A 26,627-nucleotide genomic window follows, 5' to 3' on the forward strand; every position below is an offset into this window, starting at 1 on the left:
GAATTCACCAGCAACTCAAGATCCAGGGGATGTTTATCTTCCAAGTTTCAACTCCCTATCTTCAGTCAGTGATCACCATGAAGCCAGCTGGGAATGGCAATAGTGAGCAGCAAGGGGTGATCAGATGGAAGGAAAGGAATGGTTTTGAACACCCCGTTTACATTGCAGGGAGAGTTGGGGCTTGAAGGTTAGGTTTGGGAGACAGAGAGGGTGAAGAATAAGAGCTTGGTGCACAGGTGCCTAAAACCTTTCTGTGCTCCAGGATTCATAAAGAAAATTAAAAGAATAACTGAAAACATGCTCATTTCAGCCTGTTCTTCTGTCCCCAACTGTGCTGCATGTGAACATCATCTAACAGCCTCAGGCTAGACTTCAAATTAAAATAATTGTTAGACCGGATTCTGTTTCTTTCACATGAGAGATGTTAAAATCTCCCCTATACACTGTAGTCAATGACAATCTTTCTAAAACCACTGAGACGCTGAACTGCACCAATGTAAATAAACAATAAAAATTAGATCAAGCAGAGAAATTACTTCTTAAACATTGACACAGCCAGTGAATGACCAATTTCTCTGTCAGATAAGATATAAAAATATGAACTATCAGCAAGTTAACATTTGATTGATATTTGAATTTCAAACCCTCTAAATACAAAATGAAAGACAAAATCTTATTGAAACTTGCACCTCAGTTTCATTTAATTGTCTAATTTTGTTGGAAGTGATATATTTTGACAATTATCTTTCAAGTTTAACAAACTATACAAAAACTCCTTTCCCACAGTACTAAAAGCTATCAGTACATCCCAGGTAACTGCACTACTGAATGAAAATCATTGCCCTTTAAGTAGTCTGTCTGAAAACAGAAAGAAAAGGAAAGCCTGGTAATACTTTTAATCTTCTCAAACTGCAAATGAAAAGAAATGACTAAACTTAAGTAAATTTCTATCTACATCTTCAATTTATCTTGATCCTATTACTATATTAAGTTAGGCTGGTGATCCTAACAATCAAACTGAAAAGCATTTTACACATGCCGAGCAGCAGATTTGACAATCCTGCTTCCAGTTTGACTGTGGATAGATAACATGGTCAATTTGACAGTGTCTGTAATTATCTAAGTCAGAAACAGACACAGATCTCATCAGTATGACACTACAGATGGCCTGAGGCTGTCTGTTGGAAAAAGACAACAAAGCAGTGTTCCAAATTTTTAAGAAGGACAAAATTCACACACTAGTACATTGTTGTCTTTGCCATTAAATTTTCAGTGGAATATCACAGCTGTTCAAAATTTATGAGGACAGTAAATTGAGCTCAGTTTGATAGTGAAATGTACAGTAAGCCCTTGCTTTATTATGATGTTTTTGTGTATAGTAGAATCAAGGAAAATATTTGCAAGATGGTCTCTTATTATGCATAACATTCTGCTGGGTTTACTTACTATCTGCTATTAAATTTACAGGTGAATTGAGAAGATATATTCAATTGTTCACTATGAAAAAGGTTAGTGCAGAAGACTGACTAACCAACTACACCAGGATGTTTTGCCAGGATTTGAAATTATACTTCGATTAATGAAGGACTGAAATTGGATTAGTCAATACAACTTGAGAGATCATAAGAGCTAATAGCAGAAGTAGAGGTAGGCCATTCAGCCCATCAAGTCTGCTCAGCTATTCAGTGAGCCTGTAGTTGGATAGGGTAGCTAGCTCAGTTAGCTGAATGGCAGGTTTGTGATTCAAAGTGACACAAACAGTATTAGCTGTGATTACCATGAGTGACCCTCCCTCTCAATCTCTCCCCTCACCTGAGGCATGATAATGTTCAGGTCAAGCTCACCACCAGTTACTTCTATGACTTTGCCAACAAAATTTTCAACTTTGGAACACACTCGACTTTGCGAATTATGAGTTTGCTGTCATTTTAACTTTGGTGCATTTTATATTAAAGGTACATATCATATATCAAGATCATTTCTCTGAAAGAGAACAGGAGGTTTTGTGGTTTTGAGACCCGACAGTCTGAAGGATATTGAAAAATAATGTGTGGAGTTACCAACAAAAGAATGGCTCGAATTGGATAATGAGTGAAGGCGATCATTACCGAAACAAAGCAGCAGCAAGGGCCAAGTCCTGGGGAATCCCTCAATTGACCGAAGGAGTCAAGAAGATGAAACATTATAAATGACAGCATAACTACAATTTGAGAGGAAACTGTGTAACTTTAATGGGAGGTCAGACTATGGCAATTTGTTTCAAAGTGCAAAATGACAAACCTTTCGTTATGTCTAATGCAGTGACAGGTGATTCATCAAAGATAGAATTCACAAAAACTTCTCTAACACAGGGAACAGACTTACCACTGGGGCATTTCTTGAGGCTGTTTATTAAAGTTAGAATTTTCAACATTAATATATTATGAGAGTTGCTAGAAGTTTTCAAAACTTGAGAAGATCAAAAAGATGACAGCTCTAGCTATCAGAAGACAACTTTCCTGGAATACTGTAAACATGCTGATTTCAATTCAAGAGAAGATATGAGACAGGAGGTAATTTGAAGGGACACACTTGGAGAATAGACAGAAGCACTGAATAAAGGCAGAGGTCTTATCCGAGACCAGGCATGTCCTCCAGAGTTACATTTGATGGGAATTACAACCGTGCACAGAAATGAGCTATGGAACAAGGTCAGAATTGGATAAGAAAAGGGGGTTTCTCTGAGAGTGAATATCAGTGCCATCAGGACAGAGGGAAGCATTAACATCTGAGATTCAGCTTTTTTGAAGTGACAAGGAACATATGAAAACTACAGCAATAAGAATACCTCAGTTTATGTCTCTTCAACAAAGTTGTGTTTGGAGCTCTAATAATAGATGTTGAGTGATCACATGCAATGATTAAGTTCGGGGAGTATTTGTAAAGCTGATCAAGATATTGGATAGGTGTGATAGGCTGAAGTTGAAACAAGACAACAAACATGGTTACCAGTGGAGGACTGGTAGTATCTGAAAGGAATAAGAAAGGTTTGAAGCATTTGTCAACAAGAATATTGCTTACATCATTCACACAGACAGATGAGAAGAGCAGAAGCAGCTTATAGCAGTTACCAGATGGTAAATGGGTCTATCTTTCACCCGAAAATATTTTCATGATCTTAACTTAATTTGCTTTCATTTCTTGCAATAAAATAATTCTGCATTCCCAAGTGTATGTATTTATATACACAATTTCTTTTCTTATTTCTGTATTTTTCATTCCCAACTTCCTTTCACTATTTCTTCTTGGTATAGTTATTTCATTTGCTAAATTATACAAAGGTGATTTATTGGCCGAGATCAATTGTTTCTCTGCCATGCTTTACTTTATTTAGTTCTTTGTCAAAATAATTTCTGTCTCATCTATTTCCTCCTTGTTTTATTTACTCTTCATCCTTCATTTCTTTTAACAACATGTGTAGTTCAAACTGCATGAGTGACATTTATGGTTACCAGAGTGATTTCCATTTCCTACAATGGCTGCAGGACTGTCCACCAGATGACAACATAGTGAGTAAAGTTTTGCTGTTAGACTATTCAACTTTTGTTAATTACAACCACATATTTAAGTACAGAACATTCTGAAGTATATCACTAGCAGACCATAATAAGGACTGCAATAGGAAAACTTAAGGCAGGGAGGAATGATATCAGAGAAACTAGACTTATATTTTCTTCCGTTACCATCAAAGGTGGTCTGAACCCCATTTATGCAAACTGACTGGTTACATGGGTTCCTTTGTATGAGAAAAATGACTTTTTTAAGTTAATATTTAATTCAGTATTATGTTGGCAGAAATACTTTTCTTTATTCACTCAGGTGATATGAGCATCACTGACTAGGCCAGCATTTATTGCACATCTCTAGCTGCCCTGGGGCAGGTGGTACTTAGCTAGAATAGGTACCCCCTCATGGCTGTCAGGAAGGGAGTTCCTGGATTTGGACCCAGCAAAGCTGGAGGAATGACAAGATTGCTCCAAGTCAGAGTGGTGTGTGGTTTAGAGGAGAAATTGTCAGTGGTGGCATTCCCATGCATCTGCTGCTGTGTTCCTTCTTGGTGGTAGAGGTTGCAGGTTTGTGAGATGCTACTGAAAAAGCTTTGGTGAATTACTGCTGTGCATCTTGTACAGGGTACACACTATGTCAGCAGTGAAGGAAGTGAGTATCAATGAAGCCCTGGTGGGCGGCACAGTGGTTAGCACTGCTGCCTCACAGCGCCAGAGACCCAGGTTCAATTCCCGCCTCAGGCAACTCTCTGTGTGGAGTTTGCACATTCTCCCCATGTCTGTGTGGGTTTGCTCCGGTTTCCTCCCACAATCCAAAAATGTGCAGTTTCGGTGAATTGGCCATGCTAAATTGCCCGTAGTGTAGGTGAAGGGGTAAATATAGGAGAATGGGTCTGGGTGGGTTACGGGTCGGTGTGGACTTGCTGGGCCGAAGGGCTGTTTCCACACTGTAAGTAATCTAATCTTATAAAAATGATTTGCTTCCCTGAACTTCCAACATGACAGTAACTGAATATGAAGAGGAATTCATTATCTATGAAGCATTCCTGGTAGGAGTTGATTTCCATGCACTTCCTGAAAGCATACTGCCCCACAACCAGACTACCATTGTACTTTTGTGTCTGTAGCTATTCTGGACTGCCATGGTATGTCTTTGTGTTGGAAGTTCCACTTTCCTGCATTGGAATGGTCACGATTTATGATAATTTTTATTTCATGGGGTCAATCGGTAAATTTTAAGAGAATTTCATTAAGCTTAAAAGCAAGCCTGTACGTAGTTTGATACTGAGTACTAAGTTTAATTTTCACGTAATTATTAAGAAATTAAAATCATTTTTCACTTAGATGATAGATTTAAAAGTCTAGATTAGAGTGGTGTTGGAAAAGCACAGCAGATCAGGCAGCATCTGAGAAGCAGGAAAATCGACGTTTCAGGCAAATTTTCCTGCTACTTGGATGCTTCCTGACCTGCTGTGGTTTTCCAGCACCACTCTAATCTGGACTCTGATTTCCAGCATTTGCAGTCCTCACTTTTGCCTGATAGATTTAAAACAACAGTCAGAATCATTTGATAAGTTGTTACAACTGGGGAATAACTCCTTTCTCCTGAACTCTCAGTTGTCTGGAACAAAGTATGTCTCAGACAGTGTTTTGAATGCCTTGAATAGTGTGATGCTCAGTAATTAATATGAAGCAGGCCATAGAGTAAGATTAAATCAGAAGAAAAATGTTTATTTACACAGTACCCCTCAGACTCAAGGACAAATACAAATAAAGATGAATTCTGCAAACAAAGCTATTAGCAGGAAGTAGTAAACCATGTGATCAAATTTCCAAATTGCCACACTTTGCTGGTCTGTATGGGTTTTCTCTTATGATTCTTCAGATGAATGGAAGATCGAAGCCTCCAGGTTTTCAGTACAGATCACGGTTAAGTTTCTGTAGAGACCAATCTTTGCAGGTGAAAGTAAGTCAGTCTCTCTCTCTCACTGCCAGAATTGACTGGTTGTTCAGGCATTGTATAATCAATTTTTCTGGAGGACTCACCCCTCTTGTCCTGTGCCTTCAGACTGATTAGATATGCTCTTTTATGGCCTTAAGGTCTCAGCTCTCCCCACCAGCTAGTTTAAATCAAGTGATGACAGTTTTCAATGTCTCCCATTGCTCGCATAAGAGCTTGGAGCTGGGTGATTAATAACTAATGGTGGGGTGCATGATTCAGTGGTGGAGGGGGTGTGATTGATGATCCAGCAACATGCCAATATATCCCTGGAACAGTTCATTCGATATTCCATCTTCATGGCCCAGACAGATCTGGAAGCCATATTTGTTAAATCTCTTTCATTTCATGGAGATGGATGGTCAGTATGCACCTGGAAAAGCCATTTGCATTCTTAAGCAACCTCCCAGACAGATTGGCTGGGAGTGAGTGCACTGTGCACATTGGATTAGGGCAGGCAACTTCAGGAGTGATGAATCTCACCAGCGATAAATCTCACCAGACCAAGTAACAATTAAGTATTTTCATGTTTTTCACACAATCAGGAGCTTTGTCACTGAGAAGGCTCTCCTCCCACCTGAAGCAGACCAGCACATAACCCTAGTTTCCCAGTTGGGAAAAACACCATTTTTCTCAGGGTTGGCATGAGGCCCTAAGGTGGCTCTTAAATGACCAATTAAAGGACCTTAATTGGTGACATCATACACAGACCTTCTTACCCAGAACTTAATTGCTGAGGGGACAGAAAGACGGAGCAAGATTCTGAGTGTCTTTCCAAGAACAATCCACCCAATTATCTGCTCCTTCCTGCCACCTTTGTTGCCACCATTGCGTAGGGAAAAGCACACTCATTCTCTCAGTTCAGAAACCACAAACTCAGTTGACTTTCCAACAATCATTCTGAGAGGGCGCAGTGCCCATTATTTCTCCCCATTAAAAAAAACTCCAAAGAGTCTGCCCATAATTATGTCTGGAGACACGATGTAACCATCACAAAGAATTAAAATATCTCAAGAGTACCCTGGAAGGGTTAGGTGTCTCAGGTTAAGTTGGCTGTTTCATGCTGTTACTATGTAGTGGCTACATAAGTGGCATTTATCATTAGCCAAGATGCTACAGTCAATGTAAAAGGATGTTCAGCTTATTACACAGGTGGGTAATGTGCTGTATGAATTTCAGGGCCATCTCTTGCAGTGCAAATGTGGGTTTTCCTCATCGAATTGGCATTTTTGTGAATTATCCTGATGAGGGCAAGACAAAATGCTTTGAGAAAACACATCATTTTTCAGAAATATTTAAGCTGTGTATTAATGTCTAATTAATAAATTTGCAGGTATTACATTTTACCAAGTTTAAAGAACAGTTTTAAGCATTTAAATTTTCAGTGGACCTCAACATTCATTCATGTTTTTTTTTCTAGGTTTTACCCATTCATTGGATGACTATTTGGATTAGATGGGACCAGATATGTGTAGGTTAGGTGGGTTGGCAAAAGTAAATATGACAGAGTAGGGGCTGGGTCTGAGTGGGATGCGCTTCGGAGGGTCAGTATAGTCTCAATGGGCTGAATGGCCTGCTTCCACACTGTAGGGGCCCTATGATTCTATGATTAATAAATTGCTTTCCCTATTTTAACTGAGAAATCCTAAACATTGTGCTAAAATCATGTTTTAAAAAGCCAAATTCCAGAGTACATATATTTATCTTTGTTATTAGTAAATGGAAGCAATCATATATATGTCTGTAAAGGCCTGAGGGGGTTAGGAGTCAGAAGTACCACAAACTTCACTCAGTATAATGATGTTTTGTGGACTTATGGACAGATAGCTTTAATCTCAAAGGGATGAGACCTAACATCTGGTAGTTCCCTACTCAACCTGTTCAGAGATGCTACTGCATACTGTGCAGCAGATGAGATTTGAACCTTTGCCTCCTAGCTCAGAGGTAGGGTCATTACCATTGCACCACACGAGCCCTGTAGCACAAAGTCTCTAGATTCCTTTTAAACTTGTTGACAGATGTTATACCACACCAATGGAGCAGGTGGGAATTGAACCCAGGTCTCATGATTCAGAGGTAAGGACTCCACCACTACGTCATAACAGCCCTCAAAGTCTCGAGATCCATGCTTACCATACCAATGTAACCTGTAGATATCCGCTAACATTCAGTAAACTATATCTTGTTAATCACAACTGACTCTTCTAGTTACAAATGTGTTGCTGGTCAAAGCACAGCAGGCCAGGCAGCATCTCAGGAATAGAGAATTCGACGTTTCGAGCATAAGCCCTTCATCAGGAATGAATGGCTTATGCTCGAAACGTCGAATTCTCTATTCCTGAGATGCTGCCTGGCCTGCTGTGCTTTGACCAGCAACACATTTGCAGCTGTGATCTCCAGCATCTGCAGACCTCATTTTTCACTTGACTCTTCTAGTTAGACCAGGAAGTGGTTTCCCTCTCCCACACTAGACCCTGTAGTTACCTAAAATTGAAGAGAATGATGGCTCCAACCGTCATCTTGAGCAGCAGCTCATAGTATCGTGAGCTGATCATCCTCTGCAATTGAAGCAATTGTTGCTTAATTCTTCTTGTCCATGGGCCATTTGCTAATACTGCATGAGGCAGGGTTCAGGTGTGACTAAATCATTGCAGTGTATTTAATGAAAGAATCTGTTAGAGCTGCTTGTTCTTGTGTTTCTATGAGTTTTAATGTTTTGATTTCAAAGTAAATTGAGCAAACATTGTTAGTTTGCATTTGGGAATTTTATATAATTAGGTTCAAAATCTGAGAATCCTAAATGTATGTCTATGTTCTGGAAGCATTATTGCTAAGTAAGTGTATTTGTAAATATTTTGTCACTAAGCATTTTTAGTATTGTCATGATCCTTGTGGAGATCCATAAAATGCCAAATATACTAAGCATATTCCTAAAACAAAAACAAAAACACAATAACTGTCTTTTACTAAGCTGCCAGTATATTACAAGTTTAACAAAAGCAATATTTTAGTCTTTAATTTATTCAGATTATGATTCAGAGTGTAAAATATGAGAAGTCTGATGATTCTATGAAACAATCCCAACAACTTTATGTAGGAATAGAAACAAAAACACATCCTTTGAGTTTCTTTTGAACTAAAACTAACCCAAAATTAAATTTCACTGATTGCTTCTGATCACTGGCACTGAGTACCCATTCCAAATTCTGCAATATTTGGTATGAATGTACAGCAATCCACCTTTTGTCCATTTGAGCATCATAAATCATAGAAACTTTATTTGGCTAACATAGAATTTATTTTTCCTTCTCCCACCTTCATCCCAATGTTTTTCCCAATTTACTGAACAGAAGGTCTGGTTACCTATTGACACTTTGAGAGCTATTTTCTTGGAGATGTATATGTGCATTTCAGTGACAATGATCCTTTCAATGCTCCCTGTACTAAGTACTACCTTATAATAACACAGCTGACATATTAAATTCAAGTATATTAAAGGAGTAAGGACAAGAAATCAATGTCTGCCAATAGGTGGCATTACCTATGGGTACCACATTGCGCAGAAGCAACAAGTGCACTGATCCAGTATAATGTTTCCCATTCACAGTAGTAGTTTGATCTATTGGTGATTACCATCATGATTTTAATATTTAAAAACTGTTTGAAGTTAAAATCTGAGGGGAGTATTTTGATATAAATATTTGGGGAACAATCTATTGCAAGACCTACACTTGCAACATCCCTTTAGTAGTAATTCAAACATTCCTCATCCAGATGAACATCCAATTTCTGGTTTGGGGCATGATATAAAATGGACCACCGTTTTGTCCACAACAATAGAGCAGAACTGAAACCAAGCTGAGCCATATGGAAACTGTGCTTTCATGCCTCAAATTGAACAGCTGTAGGTGGTGTATTGGGTGACCAAATAAATATTGCTCTCTTAATAGAGTTTGTGCTTGAATCCAGCCCAGACTAGTCATTTGACAATCACTCTCTGCTGACTTGTAGAGTTCTGTGTTGAGAGTTGCAACATTGCCAACTCAATTACGAGTGTGCAGCAATTATCGTAGGGGTCATGGTAATGGGGCCAAAACCACAAAACTGCTCACAATTCAACCCTGTTGGAATTCGCAGTCAGTGGGGTGAAAAGAATGATTGGTGTCGGAAATTAAAAAAAACAGTGCAGTGGGAGAGAATGAACTTCAGCGCTCAAAATGTTCAAGTTACAACTTGCATGCAAATTGACAAGTAGCTAAATATCTTTTCAGATTTGAAATGGGCTTCTGTCCAGAAATTTAATTCTGGGTTTTAAATTTTACTTCCAGACAGCTAACTAAATGTACAATATTACTGACTGAATATTCTAAAGTTTGACAGCTTCTCATCAATTATAGTAAAAAAGAAGCAATGTACAAGTCAGTAGTCTCCCAAAAAAAAACTAGCCTTCACACTAGACTCTTCAGACAACATGAATAAATCAACATATCAGAACATAAGTGCAATATGAAAAGTTAAATAAGGAAATATAATCATTTTGTTAAGAATCAAATTATCTGTTAATAAGTGCACTACAGTTTTAATTGCATTTTAACAATAAGTGCAGAATTTGAAGTTAAATATCTGCTTTGCATTTTCTACAATGTAGTCCTTTTCACTGTTTTTACTTCAGTTTGAATCTCCCAAGTGAAAGCTTTGACCTCTTGCTGGGGTTCAGTTCAGTGTAACCTTTGGTACCACAATAGTCATTGTGCATGTATTACCTGGAATTGTAGATAAACCAAGTATCAATCCAATCCCCCAACATCAATCAGTAGCACTGCATAGTGACCATTAATGTGTCACCTGACCGTAACCTCGCAATTCATAGCATTATTGTCACAGCCTAATGGTCTCATCCACAGTGGGGAGAAAATGTTGCTAACTGGTACGACTCAACAATTAAGTCAGTGAGTACGTGAGAATCAAAGGGAACACTTTTAATTTTCTGTACGTATTTTAAATCCTGAAACTGAGTCAAACAAACAAACCAAAACATATCCAGTCACTACTCGCTTGGTCAAGTTCATTGGAATGTAGTTTATATAAGATTAACGATCAGGAAACTTCAATATTTGAGTACATGACCTAGTCTTAGAGCTTCTCCCAATTCCAGAAATGCACAGACTTCAGGCAGTGCATCTGCTTTGCAAACTTTGCTGTTTATTTTGATAGCTTTCTGAACTCTAGTTAATAAAGCAAACTGTGCAGATAAAGGGAAAATAATGGCTATAAAAACACACAGATCTCTATAGATAGATCTGCTACACAAATCGTTACTTAAGAAAACAGATTTTTATCAAATAAATTTCAAAAAGTTTCAAGTGAACATGAATCTATATAGATGCCTTTATTTCTGACCCAGATTTAAGGTTCATGTTTGAACAGATTGACTCATCTTGTGAAAGCACATCTGATTTTGTGTATGTATTTAAAATGAGTGGCCAAAAATTGAAATCAAGAAAATTTGTTGTTTAATATTCTGATAGTAAGTGAAAAACCATTACTGCAAACTGAAGCAATGAAAGCCCAATGTTTATCATTATACAATTATAATTAGGCAATTCAACAGTAGTTCTCTGTGCAGTGAAGCAACGTACTAGATGTATTCTTAATATCAAGCAAGAATGAATTCAAAGCATTATAATCAATACATCTTGCAGACTATAGTAAGAGATCAATTTTAACCAATTTGAAAAAAAAATTATTGATGGCCCAAATGGGTCCAGTGAATGAAATGAAGTTGGCATTTAATTACGACTAAATGAATAAACGTGTAAACCATACGTTTATCACACAAATTTCAGTGACAAATATAATTGAGATTGATTATAGGTGGAATGCCTTGAAGAAACAACAGTGCATTACAATATATTTAGACAAACATTGCATTTATGGAATTAAAGGTATAGTCAGTATGTGTATATGTTAATTCACATGTATATTAATCACACACAATTAAAGCTATAGTCAGCACATCCATATGTTAACATATATACATATATGTATCTATGCATTTGCTTTCACAAAATAAATATTTTTCAAGTAAATTGGGTGGATTTTGGGTTTAGTGACAAACAACGATATTCATCACCTTGAAAAAAGCAACTTGCAAAGATACAGGGATTGCAAGAATATGCATTTCCCCTTTCCCAATGACAGGGTAAATCTAACATCAAGTCAAGGGGATATCCATGTATACAGCAACAGAAATGTCATTCATTAGACTAATTATCCAGTCACAATGGAGTATTCTCTCAGACAGTAAATTCAGAAGTAAAAAACCATTGAAACCCTCCACTTATAATTTTTAAAACTTTAATAGCTAGTAAAATAAATGATTTTGACAATTGCATCAGACTAAGGTAGGAAATTGTTTTTTTTAATTAAAAGCATTATTTTATAATTGTCAAATTTATCATAAAACAGAAATTTGTCATCCAACATAGAAAATTATTTTTTCAGCAGTAGTGATATTGTTCACTAGTAATTATGAACCGTGCTAAATTGCCTCTCATTCAAAAAAATGCCACCGTTTTTTTGCGATGTCAGATTAAGAGAATATGATTGGAAGTTTTTGTCAGCCCGGTGATTTCTAAGTGTTTACAGTATTACAGGTCTCCAATAGTTCACCCACTGGAGAAAGGTAGAGCCATTGACAGCAAATTCTGGATTTCCCTTTGCCTAGGCATAAAGACTCCTCAAATTAATGTTAGTTTAAAGGAGTAAAATCTGCAGAATCAAAATCACTCTGATCCATTCTAATTAGATCACTTCACAGCAAATAACCATAACTCTGGCAGTACAGTATTGTTTCAAAACAAGGATGAATGGTTAGAACAAATGTTCCAAACCAAATTAAAAGAGGAATTCAAGACAACAAAAGTATTTCTTTACATTTTCAAAACATTTTGCAAATTCTGCTTATCTTGTATAATGGATTATAAAAAAATGAAGCTACTGCCTATAAAAGGTATAAATTTTCCTGAAACCAGAAACTTGTTTGCATCTGTATACAACAGGTCTGGTATGTTTCCCACCAAAAATGAGGCAGCACCCAAAACCTCACTCGAATAGGGTGACAACTTTTAAAAACTTAGTTTCATTCAAAATTAGCTGAATTTGCACACATTTTTATTGCTTTGTTTAAGCAGCATTTGTTTTTTTGACAATTTGATACGCTATTAAAATGTCACTTTAGCAAAGAGGTATTACTATGCATTGTTTCACTTACTCATTGGCAAGTAATGCACAAAGGCAAATGTCATTCTGTAACATGGTTAACAGTTTGTGGCAAGAGTCTCACCTTCTTCACAACTGCTCCCTCTGAACCCGACACAACATTTCCATTCTATTGCTGTCACTGTTTTGTAAGTCAGTCTGTAAGTTGGTCGGATCATCGCCCTGTAACTGAAAAGTACAAAACCGATCTGTGAAGTAAGAAATGAGAAGCTGCTCTGGAGCACAGAACTGGCACTGGGGAAGTGGGTCACACCCTCACCATCCCACAGCCCTGCCCATACAACCAGACTATGGTACATGAGCATGAGATTCTAAAATGCCAAATTAAGTTCAATCGATGTCCCTGACCCTTTGAGGACATAGTCAGATAATATTTGACACTAAGCCACATGTTTGGTCAGAGAGTGTCTTTTGCTAAACTACTTAGAAGTAGCAAGGCAAAAAGGTTTAGAGAGGGAATTTTAGAGGTCTGAGATTAAATGAACAGCTAGATCAATTTAAGCTTGTTCTCCTTTCACCTTAATATGTTTGTTGGTTTACAATCAATCAGTCTCATCATAATTTTAATCAGCCTTACTATCTCTGACTCTTCCAGCATCGATATCCTGGAGATTGACATTGATCCAAAACTCAAAATGACCAGCCACATAAATGCCACAGCACCTAAATCAGGCTGGATATTCTATAGAGAGTGGCTCATCTCCTGAAACCCCAAAAGCCTCTTAGCCACCAATACAGCACAAGTCAGGAGTGTACCATTGTAAATTATGGCAGTTATAGAGTCATAGAGCTACACAGCACAGAAACAGACGCTTTGTCCAATGTGTCCATGCTGACCAGATATCCTAAACCACTATAAGCCCATTTGCCAGCACTTGGCCCATATCCCTCTCAACCTTTCCTCTTCATATACCCTTCCAGATGCCTTTTAAAAGTTGTAATTGTACCTGCCTTCACCATATCTCCTGGCACTTTGCACCACCCTCTGCATGAAAAGAATTGCCCCTCAGGTCCATTTTAAATCTTTCACCTCTCACCTTAAACATGTGCCCTCCAGTTTTGGACTCTGCTACCTTGGGAAAAAAGAACTTGGATATTCACCCTGTACATGTTCCTCATAATTTTATAAACCTTATAAGTTCATGCCTCAGGTAGTTCTCAGTTTAGATTCCCTACAGTGTGGAAATAGGCCCTTCAGCCCAACAAGTCCACACCGACCCATTTCCCTCTGATGAATGCACCGAACACTATGGGCAATTTAGTATGGCCAATTCACCCGACCTGCACACATCTTTGGACTGTGGGAGGAAACCGGAGCACCCGGAGGAAATCGATGCAGACGCGGGGAGAATGTGCAAACTCCACAAAGACAATCCAAGGCTGGAATAAAACCTGGGATCCTAGTGCTGTGAGGCAGCAGTGCTAACCACTGAGCCACCATGCCAGTTAGTCTGAGAGTGAGGATAACTTTACAACTGATACAATGTTTATAACAGTGATCATGGTCAGCTGGATTGCACAATTCGATTGAAAACAGTAAAGTGATCAGATTGATGTGTCGAACAAGTAGTGCATTCTCACCTGATACCACCAGGACAGCCCATTGGCCATCTGCAGCTCTGATAAACCCTTTGCACATATGTTCCATTCTGTACTTGGCAGGACACTGTTTTTGTGACAGTGTACGGACACCAATTCCTTAAACAAAAGAATGAATAAGTTGATTTACAGGGAATTGGTTAAAACTGAATGAATAACTAATTAACATTACAAACAATCGTGAGAGGGTAAAAGATTCCCCGACACTCCAAGATCATCACTGGTTTAAGAAAGCAGCTCACGTCACCTCCTCAAAGTGATTACAGATTGACAATAAATGCTGACCTGGTCAGTGACTCTCACATCCCATGAATAAAAATAAACAAAAGCAGGAACTTGTTCTTCAGTGCCAAGTTTGCAGAAGTGCTCTTCTAGTAGATGTTGTTGATGGCAATGAAGTAGGGGGCCCTAATTCATGAGTCTGCATTATCAACCACCTGTAGGAGATCAGCTTCCTCAACAAAAACTATAAATGAGACCTATATAAAAGCGCAACACTTTGAGCACTTTAAATGAACAAAATGTGGTTGCTCTTGACCACTCTTTCATTGATGCTCAGATATGTGCTCATGTCCTAAAGTGGAATGTTTCCTGCATTTTCTGTGTTTTTGAAATTTTGCTTGCTCCATCAATTATTTGTTCCTAGTTGTACCTATTGTACTGGCAATTTTGTAATAGACGTATTTGGAGTTTGGTATAATTCTAGCAACGAGTGCTCATTAAACAACAATTATTGGGGAAAAAGACATGATAAATTCATTTAATGATTTCTTAAAAACACTTCACATGGAATTAATTGTTTTTAGATGCTGTGACTATACTGCAATTAGTGTATAAACAGCAGGATCCCACAAAGTAATGACCTTTTTGTCTTGGCTATAGTGTTATAAGGATGAAACTTTGAGAACTGCACAAAAATACTTCACTGCTCTTTTTGAGGCTTTCAATGATTTGCTCAAATTCTGGAATGGTACTTGATTCCACAACCTTCTGACCCAGAGGTTACCAACTGAGCAAGTTGACACATGGCACTCCATCTGGAATGAATACTCACTGTACACTCCGAAAGGTGAGAGCTCTTTCACATTGTGCCAGGCACTAGTACAACAGCAGGAGCTGACATGGTGTGAATGGAATTTGATAATGCTTGTTACTGGAGAGAGTCCAACCCTCCTTGGGGCTAGCAGACTGGCGCCAATCATGAATTTGATTTGGGTGGCCTGGGAAAGAAGCCATTTACCCAAATGCACTGACTTCCTCCAAAACCCTCAGACGTGGGGACTGTGGGTACTCTAATTTCCAAACAAAATTCAATATGCTGCTCTATTTGCAATATTTCTATGTTGGACACCCCACTGCTCCCAACTATCAACCCACATAACAGAAGAGCTGAACTGGAAAAAATAACAGTTCTTTTATAAAGTATAAAGTATCCTGCTTGGCTACCACATTTCCCTACAAAACAACTGTGCCAATATTTCAACAGTAATTACTTGGCTCAAGTGACTGGGACATCCTGTGAATAGGAAATGCTATATAAATGCAAGTTCTTTATATGAATTCTATTTATACTAGCTATTTTTGGAATGAAGATCATTGTATAATAAATATGGCTTTGAGACCAGTGCCAGTGGTTTATCCGGCCTGTGAGCATTCGCAAAAACAACTTCCCCCTCTTGCTTTACTAAACCTCAAATACAATAGCAACTCTCCGTTTAACTGGTCATTTTTCATGTGAGATATAGCAGCATCAGCAAGCTATTTGATTGTGAAGGTATTGCAATAAAACCGTGTCCTAACTCAATCAGACACCTGCAATTGTGTGCTCAGGGGTGACTAGATAGGAATAAGGGTCACTAACCACAGCAACTAGGAGTTATTTCATGGCTTTAACATGAGCTATTCCACAGGTCTATGATGCAGCAACATTAGATGCACAGCCACATAATATGTTATGGCAAAACGCCAAATACTGAGTGAAATTGTTCAGTTTGTAGATTCATTGGAAAGGTTGAAAGTGAGGTAGAGAGGTAGAAAGGTATAAACAACAAATGGCACAGCAACTAAAATCAGGGATATTCGAGGGGCCAAAGGCAGAGGGCTGTAGGTTAGGGTGAGACCACAGAGAAATTTGAAATGAAGCATTTATAATCCAGGCATTGATTAACCACAAGCCAGTGTTGGCAGTGAGCAGAAAGAAAAGATATGATGGTTGAATAGGACTTGGTGTCTGGAAGGAGCTGGGCCTGGCTCATCCTAATGGAATATCCCATTTACCTAAGCCAAAGGCACTGAGGCAATTTACATTTGCCAGATGCTGCTGTGGTTGAGATCAGTTGGCTCAACATAAACTAAGGAAGAGCTTTTTACAGCAGCTGCTCTTTATGCTTAGACTTGTCATATCTTCAAAACTTTCTTTTCTCTCTGATTCATACCAAAAAATACACAGATCCATTAAGCACATCCCAAGTAACACCACATTTGGCAGCTGTAAAGTATCCAGCTATACTTGGGACATGGTAACACTGACAATACCAAAACAAACCCAAGATCATCTTCTCAAGTTCCTTGGCACCATTTTCTCCTCACCTGCAGATTCTAGCCATTGCTGAAAACAGCATTATATTTTCGAAGTGATCTATTTAGTGAAACGAACAGGCAGAATGGAAAATGTGACAAAATGATATGATCGTAGAGTCACAGTGTCAGAGATGTACAGCACGGAAACAGATGCATCGGTCCAACCCGTCCATGCTGACCAGATATCCCAACCCAATCTAGTCCCACCTGCCAGCACCTGGACCATATCCCTCCAAACCCTTCCTATTCATATACCCATGCAAATGCTTTTTAAATGATGCAATTGTACCAGCCTCCACCACATCCTCTGGCAGCTCATTCCATACACGTACCACCCTCTGTGTGAAAACGTTGCTCCTTTTATATCTTTCCCCTCTCACCCTAAACCTATGCCCTCTAGTTCTGGACTTCCCCCACCCCAGGGAAAAGACTTTGTCTATTTATCCTATCCATGCCCCTCATAATTATGTAAACCTCTATAAGGTCACCCCTCAGCCTCTGACACTCCAGGGAAAACAGCCCCAGCCTGTTCAACCTCTCCCTATAGCTCAAATCCTCTAACCACAGCAACATTCTTGTAACTCTTTTCAGAACCTTTTCAAGTTTCACAACATCTTTCTGATAGGAAGGAGACCAGATTGCACACAATATTCCAACAGTGGTCTAACCAATGTGCTGTACAGCTGCAGCATGACCTCCCAACTCCTGTACTCAATACACTGACCAAGAAAGGAAAGCATACCAAACACTTTCTTCACTATCCTATCTACCTGCGACTCCACTTACAAGGAGCTATGAACCTCCAAGGTCTCTTTGTTCAGCAACACTCCCTAGGACCTTACCATTAAGCGTATAAGTCCTGCTAAGATTTGCTTTCCCAAAATACAGTACCTCACATTTGTCTAAATTAATTTGTCCATCTGCCACTTCTCAGCCTATTGGCTCATCTGACCAAGATCCCATTGTAATTTGAGGTAACCTTCTTCGCAGTCCATTACACCTCCAATTTTGGTGTCATCGGCAAACTTACTAACTGTACCTCTTATGCTCACATCCAAATCATTTATATAAATGATGAAAGGTAGTGGACTCAGCACTGATCCTTGTGGCACTCCACTGGTCACAGGCCTCCATTCTGAAAAACAACCCTCCACCACCAAGCTCTGTCTTCTACCTTTGAGCCAGTCCTGTATCCAAATGGCAAGTTCTCCCTGTATTCCATGAGATCTAACCTTGCTCACCAGTCTCCCATGGGGAACCTTGTTGAATGCCTTACCAAGATCCATATAGATCACACCTACCATCAATCCTCTTTATTACTTCTTCAATAAACTCAATCAAGTTTGTGAGACATGATTTCCCATGCACAGAGCCATGTTGACTATTCCTAATCCAATCTTGCCTTTCCAAATACATGTACATCCTGTACTTCAGGATTTCCTCCAACAATTTGCCCACTACCGATGTCAGGCTCACTGGTCTATAGTTCCCTGGCTTGTCCTTACCACCCTTCTTAAACAGTGGCACCACGTTTGCCAACCTCCAGTTTTCCAGCACCTCATCTGTGACTATTGATAATACAAATATCTCAGCAAGAGGCCCAGCAATCATTTCCCTAGCTTCCCACAGAGTTCTAGGGTACACCTGATTAGGTCCTGGGAATTTATCCACTTTTATGCATTTCAAGACATCCAGCACTTCCTCCTCTGTAATTTGGACATTTTTCAAGATGTCACCATCTATTTCCCTACAGTCTATATCTTGCATGTCCTTTTCCACAGTAAATACTGATGCAAAATATTCATTTAGTATCTGCCCCATCTCCTGCAGCTCCAAACAAAGGCTGCCTTGCTGATCTTTGTGGGATCCTATTCTCTCCATAGTTATCCTTTTGTCCTTAATGTATTTGTAAAAACCCTTTGGATTCTCCTTAACTTTACTTGCCAGAGCTATCTCATGCCCTCTTTTTGCCCTCCTGATTTCTCTCAAGTATATTCCTATTTCCTTTATACTCTAAGGATTCTCTAGATCTATTCTGTCTGTACCTGACATATGCTTCCTTCTTTTTCTTAACCAAACCCTAAATTTCTTTAGTCATCCACCACTCCCTATACCTACCAACCTTCCCTCTCACCCTGACAGGAATATACTTTCTCTGGACTCTCGTTATCTTATTTCTGAAGGCTTTCCATTTTCCAGCCATCCCTTTACCTGCGAACATCTGCCTCCAATCAGCATTCGAAAGTTCTTGCCTAATACCGTCAAAATTGGCCTTTCTCCAATTTAGAACTTCAACTTTTACATCTGGTCTATCCTTTTCCATTACTATTTTAAATCTAATAGAATTATGGTTGCTGGCCCCAAAGTGCTCCCCCACTGACACCTCAGTCACCTGCCCTGCCTTATTTCCCAAGAGTAGGTCATGTTTTGCACTTCTTTAGTAGGTACATCCACATACTGAATCAGAAAATTGTTTTGTACACACTTAACAAGTTCCTCTCCATCTAAACCTTTAACACTCTGGCAGTCCCACTCTCTGTTTGGAAAGTTAAAATCCCCGACCATAACTACCCTATTATTCTTACAGATAGCTAAGATTTCCTTACAAATTTGTTTCTCAATTTCTCTCTGACTATTGGGGGGGGTCTATAATACAATCCCAATAAGGTGATCATCATCTCTTTCTTATTTCTCAGTTCCACCTAAATAATTTCCCTGGATGTGTTTCCGGGAATATCCTCCCTCAGTACAGCTGTAATGCTATCCCTTATCAAAATCACCACTCCCCCTCCTCTCTTGCCTCCCTTTCTGTCCTTCCTGTAGCATTTGTATCCTGGAACATTAAGCTGCCAGCCCTGTCCATTCCTGAGCCACGTTTTTATAATTGCTGTGATATCCCAGTCCCATGTTCCTTCCCTGTCAGACCTCACTTTAAACTTGAGAAAAACGATGAAGACTTAAACACATATGAATAATAATAAGATATAAGATAACTCAACAATTCTGATTCTCGGGATAGGCGGTCGGTTTCGCTCCACTTCTCTTCTGTTCCGTGCATAGCAAATCTTTTAGCACTGCCCCATTACAATAATGTCAATTGTGCATTTCCAGAAGTTATGCTACTTCAGCCTTGCTGTTTCAAACAATGGAAGAGGTAAACGCAGAGATGGCTGAAGGCTTCTCCGATCGCATTCCAGTAAGTCAACATACAAACAATCCAGACTTTGACTTCACGTTACTTGAAACAAATGTCAAAGTTGCCCCTTCCATTCATTTTTGATGCATTAATCAACAGATGAAAATAAATTCAATGCCCTGACCAATCAAAACCAATGCTGAGAATGTGTGGGGTTTTAAGAGTCGTATTGTCTGAAATGCAGACATTACAGGCCTAGCTATTTGTGTTCCCCTTCATGCAGTTCCCTTTGGTTTTGAGAAAGCAAGGTGCACTGCTGTTTTCACCGGGATTTGGTGTTGTACTTGAGTGGACAAAGTTAAAAAAAATCACTCAACACCAGGTTAAGAACAGAATCCCTACAATGTGGAAACAGGCCCTTTGGCCCAACAAATCCACACCGACCCTTGGGAGGTTAACCTACCCAGACCCATATTTACCCCTGACAAATGCACCTAATCTACACATCCCTGAATACTATGGGGCAAATTAGTATGGCCAGTTCACCTAATCTGTACATTTTCAAATTGCGGGAGGAAACTGGACCACCTGGAGGAAACCCACGCAGACTCAAAGTCCATGCAGACACAGTCGCTTGAGGCTGGAATTGAACCTGGGTCCCTGGCGCTGTGAGGCAGCAGTGCTAACCACTGAGCCACTGTGCCACCCCATGCTAGTGCTTCCAAATAAACTTGTTGGACTATAACCTCGTGTTTTGTGACTTGTACCTTTAACCGTTTTCATTGGGAACTTTTGAACATCAGAGTGGCATTAACACACTCGGAACATGACCCTGCTGAATAGCCCTATGCCATTCATGAGTAACTCAACCACATGGCATTTCCAGTGAGAACCTCTGAAATAGCGAGGCATCTGGTGCTGACTGGCTCCAATTGTGCAATCAAACCTCAACATTAATCCTGGAGTCTGGCTCCGTCTCCACCAATCGCGTACCCCACCCCCAGCCAACACCATTCACCCCCCCACCCACCCCACCCTAGCTACTGTCAGCTCTGAAGAAGTAGATCCAAAACTGGATCCGAAACAATGCCTCATCTTTCTCTCCCACAGATGCTGCCAGACCTATTGAGTTTTTCCAGCACCTTCTGTTTTTGTTTCAATTTTCCAGCATCCACAGTTCTTTGTTTTAGCATCCAACTTCTGGTCAGTATTAGCCAGACGTAATGTGTAGCATGAGGGTTTGAGTTGGTAGTGAGTGTTTGTGGGTGGCTGTGACTGGAAGCTGTTATTACTGTGCAAGGTCTGGAAATCTATTGCCACAAGCAATGTTGTGATGTCAACAAATCCAAGTTCCTACAGTAGGTGTTGTTAGGGTTCTTCAATAACAAACATTACAGCTTCTCCTTTGATACATAAAGTGAGTGTCTTTTGAAAATAGAAATAATATGGTCATTAGACTGGAACTGTTTAATTAAACGTTTCCCTGCCTTAAAGGCCCTCTGAGGAATTCTGAGATTTCTACAATCTCGCTTGGCCAAGATAAATTGACATCTCCACCATTGGCAGTTCCAACTTAGGCACTCCAACAGACCCAGCTGACAGACTAAGGAATTCATTTCAAACTGATGCCTGGGCCTCTTGTGGTGCAGAAGGAAGGTCCCTTCCTTTGAGCCAGGACGCATGGCTTGGAGACCCTGCTTCAGAGATGTGGAATAACATGCCTGAATAGGCTGGTTTACAATATTTATTATTAGGTGCCCATCTCTAACTGCCCTGCGGGAGGCGGTGTCGGTGTCGGTGAGCTACCTTTCTGAACGCCCTCAGTGGGGAAGGGCGGTGTAAGGACTGCCACATTGCTCCTGCTGCTGCTGCCGGGTGCAAGGTGGCCCAGTGACGCTCAAGGAACGGCGCAGTGATTCCAAATGAGAAGTTTGGAGGGGGGTTTGTGGGCGCTGGCGTTTCCCTGTCTCTGCTTCCCATGTAGGTGCTGGAAGTGGTGGACTTGGAAGGAGCTGTGGATCTCTGCAGTGCATCTTGTACATGAGGAGGCGGAGCAGGTGTTGGACTGGGGTGGAACAAAGTTAAAAATCACCCCACACCAGGTTATAGTCCAACTGGTTTATTTGGAAGTACAAGCTTTCGGAACTACCTGATGAAGGAGCAGCGCTCAGAAAGCTAGTGCTTCCAAATAAACCTGTTCGACTCTAACCTGGTGTGTGATTTTTAACTTCATCTTGCACACAGTATGAGTCACTGGTGGGGGGTGGGTGGGGGGTGTGTAGAAGTTGGTGATTACTCAAGCTGAAGTCCAGCCCCTCTGCTGTTGCAGTGTGCCAGATAGTTGATCAGGCGAACAGAAACTCGCCCCGCTATAATCCTCCAGTTGTAACCCTGGTTATGAGGGGAGTCAGCACTGTTCTGTGCAGATATTGGAGGTGGGGGCTCCAGACAAGTAAACCACTGCAGTTTCATACTCGGGGAAACAGACCTGTTTTGATAAACTTTCAGTTTGTCTTAACATGCGATTGAAACCCTGTAACATTGCATGCACACAAGCAAATGCAGAGGCGATCAGAATTGTCCAGAAGTGAAGCGACTTGACAAAGTACAGAGAGAGGCTTTCAGCTTCATCAATGAAGCAGTGAGCTCGGTTTGCTGCAGTCCATTCTCCTTCGCGTCCCCCCAGGGGGGTGCTGCTGGAGATCCCTCTGCAATCACCGAGCCAGGCAAGGCGGCCTGGGCGTCTGGCTCCCGTGTTGTGGAGATTTCTTGGGAAGGAGGGAGGAGACGTCCTCAGTCTTCACAAGAAGCAGCCGCCTCGGCCGAGCACCCCCAGCCTTATCCGACCTCTTGCAGCTCACAAGCGGGCGGGCTCGGCTGTTCCGCTCCTTTTGTCCTGATGCTTTGTGAAGGAGAGACAGCCAGCCATTGTCACTGTATGACCCAACAGGGTCAAATAACCTCACCATCCTGTCAAAGTGCTCGGCCAGGAAACGCGTTAGGAAAAGGAAGTTAGTTAGGACTTTGGTTACGTCTTGGAGAAAACACACACTTATTTGCAAACTTGTGGTCGAATACTTAAGGTCCAATCACTCGGGTACTACCAGCCAATTGATAATAATGTCTCAAGGTCCAGTTTGGGCTGAATTCAGACAATCTATGCCCGAGCACAGAGGGACTTGGCGATGAAGTGTAGGCGCCCACATCACTGGCTCATACCCGCACTAAGCATGAGAGACAACAAATCAACCCCCTCTCAAACGGTGCCCATTTCAAACAAATCCCACTGCCAACTCACAACACTAAGAGAACCCCACACTGCTGAAACTGTACCAGGAAGCCCAGTGGGTCTTTAAATGCTGCACTGCTCCTTTTATTTTCAAAAAAGAAAACTTCTAAAAAAAAAGTCAGTCTCAACACGTGTTCAAGGCAGCTATTGTACGACGATGACTAACGCCTTAATGTTATCAAACAAAGCGATTAAAGGGGTCACCAGTCAACCACTTGGGAAGGTCGGACTGTTTGAAGAGAGGAGCGGATTTCTGGTGCAGAAAAATCAAACCGATATCAGGGGGGAGTCCTGAATGTGTCTCCACGCAGTGAGCTGTTTGCCACCCCCTATCCAGCAGCAACACTGACTGCTCTGCAACAATCCCTTTTGTATCCTCTCCCTGGTAAAGGTTACTCGTGTCCACTGGATTAACACCCACAACTAAAAATGAAAACCCTGGTGGTTTACCTGCGGGCGAGAAAGCCATTGCTGACACCTCCGAGCTGGTCCTTGCTGCTTTGCAATCCTGGGGGGTATTTGTACTGGAATCCGATGCCCCATGAAGTGCACACCAGGGGGATTAAGTAGAGCAGAAAGAAGGTCGCCTGTAAGCCTCTCCACGATGCCGTGCATCGCCGGAGGTTCCTCCAAGTGCGAGCAGTCCCGGCCATTCCCCGGACACTTCACTGGATGCTGCTTGGTTTTACTGCCTGCCTTCTCCAGGGCCCAGGCGCCAGTGGCGTGCACCTCCCTCTGCCTGTGCCGGAGTGGGTGACAGGACCGGGGGCTGGGCGGGGGCGTGGAGGGGGGGCACTCGAGCAGGAACCGCAGGATACAGTGAGCTCTCCCCCACCTGTCCCCAGAGAAACGCTGCAAACATCCGCGAGTGTCAGGGCTGCTGGGTCATCACCGATTGGCGTCTGCCTCAGACTGTCACTGAGCATGGGATCTGGAGGGAGGTTTTATAGAGAGAGAGAGAGAGGGGGCTGCCTGTCCGCCCGGCTCAGTGCTGTGCCCTGGCGCTTCCACTTGGGCTGTTTGTTTCTGCTGAGGGCAGAGAGAGAGAGAGTGTGTGTGTTTATCACTTCCCCTCCCTCGCCCCCTCCCCCACCGGGGTCTGTATGGGGTGTGTGTTTGTTTGTGTCTGTGTTTATCTCTTCCCCTCCCCCCGGGGTCTGTGTGAGAGAGAGAGAGAGAGACGGCTAGTGTTGGATTGCTGCTGGTAAGAATTCAGACGGGGTGGGGGGATTGGAGAATATTTTCCCTCCCTCCCACCTTCCCCGTGGTGAGGGGTGGGGGGTGACCAGCTCCTGAGAGAATGCAGGCAACCCCCTCCCCCCACCTTCCTCATCCGCAAAATCCTTGCAGCTCTTTCCCCTCAATCGCCTTCACAAAGCGCTGTCATGTCCTTTCCTTTTGCTTAATTGTTGTTCATTTTCTTTTTGTTTTCAGCGCAGCGTGTTGTGAATACTCGGCTGAGATATTCAGCACCGGACTTGGAAATGACAAACTCCCTCCTCAATGTACTCGCGGCTTGTGGGATCTTCCCGGCAGAGGCGGCCAGGGGGCAGCATTGAGCAAAGGAAGACCATCCTGAGCATGTTTTATTGAGGACTCAGCGCCTGGCTGTTTCTGGCTCTGTCGCCGCACTTGTTCCTCTCTCCCACACACATCTCCAAGTTTATCTCCACGTTTGCATTTGCAGTCTTCCTTTGCTTTTCAGCAGGGCTCCCAAGGCGGACAGTGACACAACACTGCGGCAGTTCTTGCCGGATGTTCTGAAAGCGGTGCCTTCCTGTAAGCGATAGGGGGAAAGTGCACGGAGAGTCGGTAGGAGCTGGGCTCAGCTGGTCCTATCCCTAACCAGGTGAAGAAATGACTCTCCCATGGAGACCGCTCACAGACATCAGCAATCACAAACTCAACACTGTCCATAGACTGTAATCGTGCGTTTTGCATATTAATAAATTGAAATCTGCTCCCCATTCAAAGTGATTAAAGACTTAACTGCAATTTGGGTTTGTTCAATACATCGCATCAGTTGCATGACACTGTGATCTTTTGCTATAAATTCTCTGTCCTATATCCTGCCCCCACTAGCTACCTGCTGAAGGAGCAGTGCTCCGAAAGCTTGTATTTCCAAATAAACTTGATTTGGAGATGCTGGTGTTGGACTGGGGTGTACAAAGTTAAAAATCACACAACACCAGGTTATAGCAAAAATTTACAGTGATGTAACTGAAATTATACATTGAAAAATTGATGGTCTGTTAAGCCTTTCATCTGTTGGAATACAGTGATAGTTTCACTTCTCTCATGTGTAAATCACAAAGCCTTTTTTAAAAAAGTTGCATTCTCGGGTTAGCTGTTAACAATGGTGATAGCTAGACAATACGTTGAAGGTGTTTGCCCCCCGTTCTCTGTCTATGCCATGATGTTTAGATTGTTATCTTACTTTTTAGATTAGAATCAGAGTTTTACATAAATTAATGCAGTTTTTGAGCTCAGAGTTCTACATGAATGCATGCAGGTTTTGAGCAACATGTCTGCATCCATGTAGAACTCTGAGCTCAAAAACTGCATGAATTTATGTAAAACTCCGTTATCTCACGTTTTAGATTAGAATCAATCTAAATATCATGGCATAGACAGAGAACACAGGGGGCCAACACCTTCAACATATTGTCTAGCTATCATCATTGTTAACAGCTAACCCGAGAATGCAACTTTTTAAAAAAGGGTTTTGTGATTTACACATGAAAGAAGTGAAACTATCACTGTATTCTAACATATGAAAGGCTTAACAGACAATCAATTTTTCAATGTATAATTTCAGTTACATCACACTGTAAATTTTTGCTATAAATTCTGTGTTACGATCGAGCCCTCCACTATCACCTGATGAAGGAGCATCGCTCCGAAAGCTAGTGTGTTTCCAATTAAACCTGTTGGACTATAACCTGGTGTTGTGTGATTTTGGACTATAATCTGGTATTGTGATTTTTAATATCATGGTTCAAGAAGAACTTTTCAATGGGGTGCTCATGAAGTCTGGGTACTTGCCCGAAATTAATTATTTAATGAGATCACCTATTTCGTTTCCTTCACTTTAATCTCGTTGCCCAACTCGGTCTATGGAATATTTCCTGAAGAAGGGCTCATGCCCGAAACGTCGATTCTCCTGCTCCTTGGATGCTGCCTGACCTGCTGCGCTTT

At 41.1% G+C, this 26,627-nt stretch overlaps 1 protein-coding gene across 4 annotated transcripts in view; it reads right to left on the reverse strand.

Moving 5' to 3' along the window:
• The window catches only part of emid1 (EMI domain containing 1), a 350,684-nt gene extending 326,175 nt beyond the window's left edge, over positions 1-24,509 (reverse strand). Inside the window, exons 1-3 of one of the 4 annotated variants that reach the window (XM_060843592.1) lie at positions 23,880-24,509; positions 14,407-14,523; positions 12,890-12,987 (exon numbers count right to left, since the gene is read on the reverse strand). In XM_060843592.1, coding sequence (XP_060699575.1) covers positions 12,890-12,987; positions 14,407-14,523; positions 23,880-24,082 — 418 coding nt within the window. In that variant the 5' untranslated portion in view covers positions 24,083-24,509. Of the gene's footprint in view, positions 1-12,889; positions 12,994-14,406; positions 14,524-23,879 lie in introns of all 4 variants that reach the window. The other 3 variants (XM_060843590.1, XM_060843594.1, XM_060843591.1) reach the window with 3 other exon arrangements.
• Positions 24,510-26,627: the final 2,118 nt, after the last annotated feature.

This window comes from Hemiscyllium ocellatum, chromosome 24, assembly GCF_020745735.1.
Source record: "Hemiscyllium ocellatum isolate sHemOce1 chromosome 24, sHemOce1.pat.X.cur, whole genome shotgun sequence".
Lineage (NCBI taxonomy): Eukaryota > Metazoa > Chordata > Chondrichthyes > Orectolobiformes > Hemiscylliidae > Hemiscyllium > Hemiscyllium ocellatum.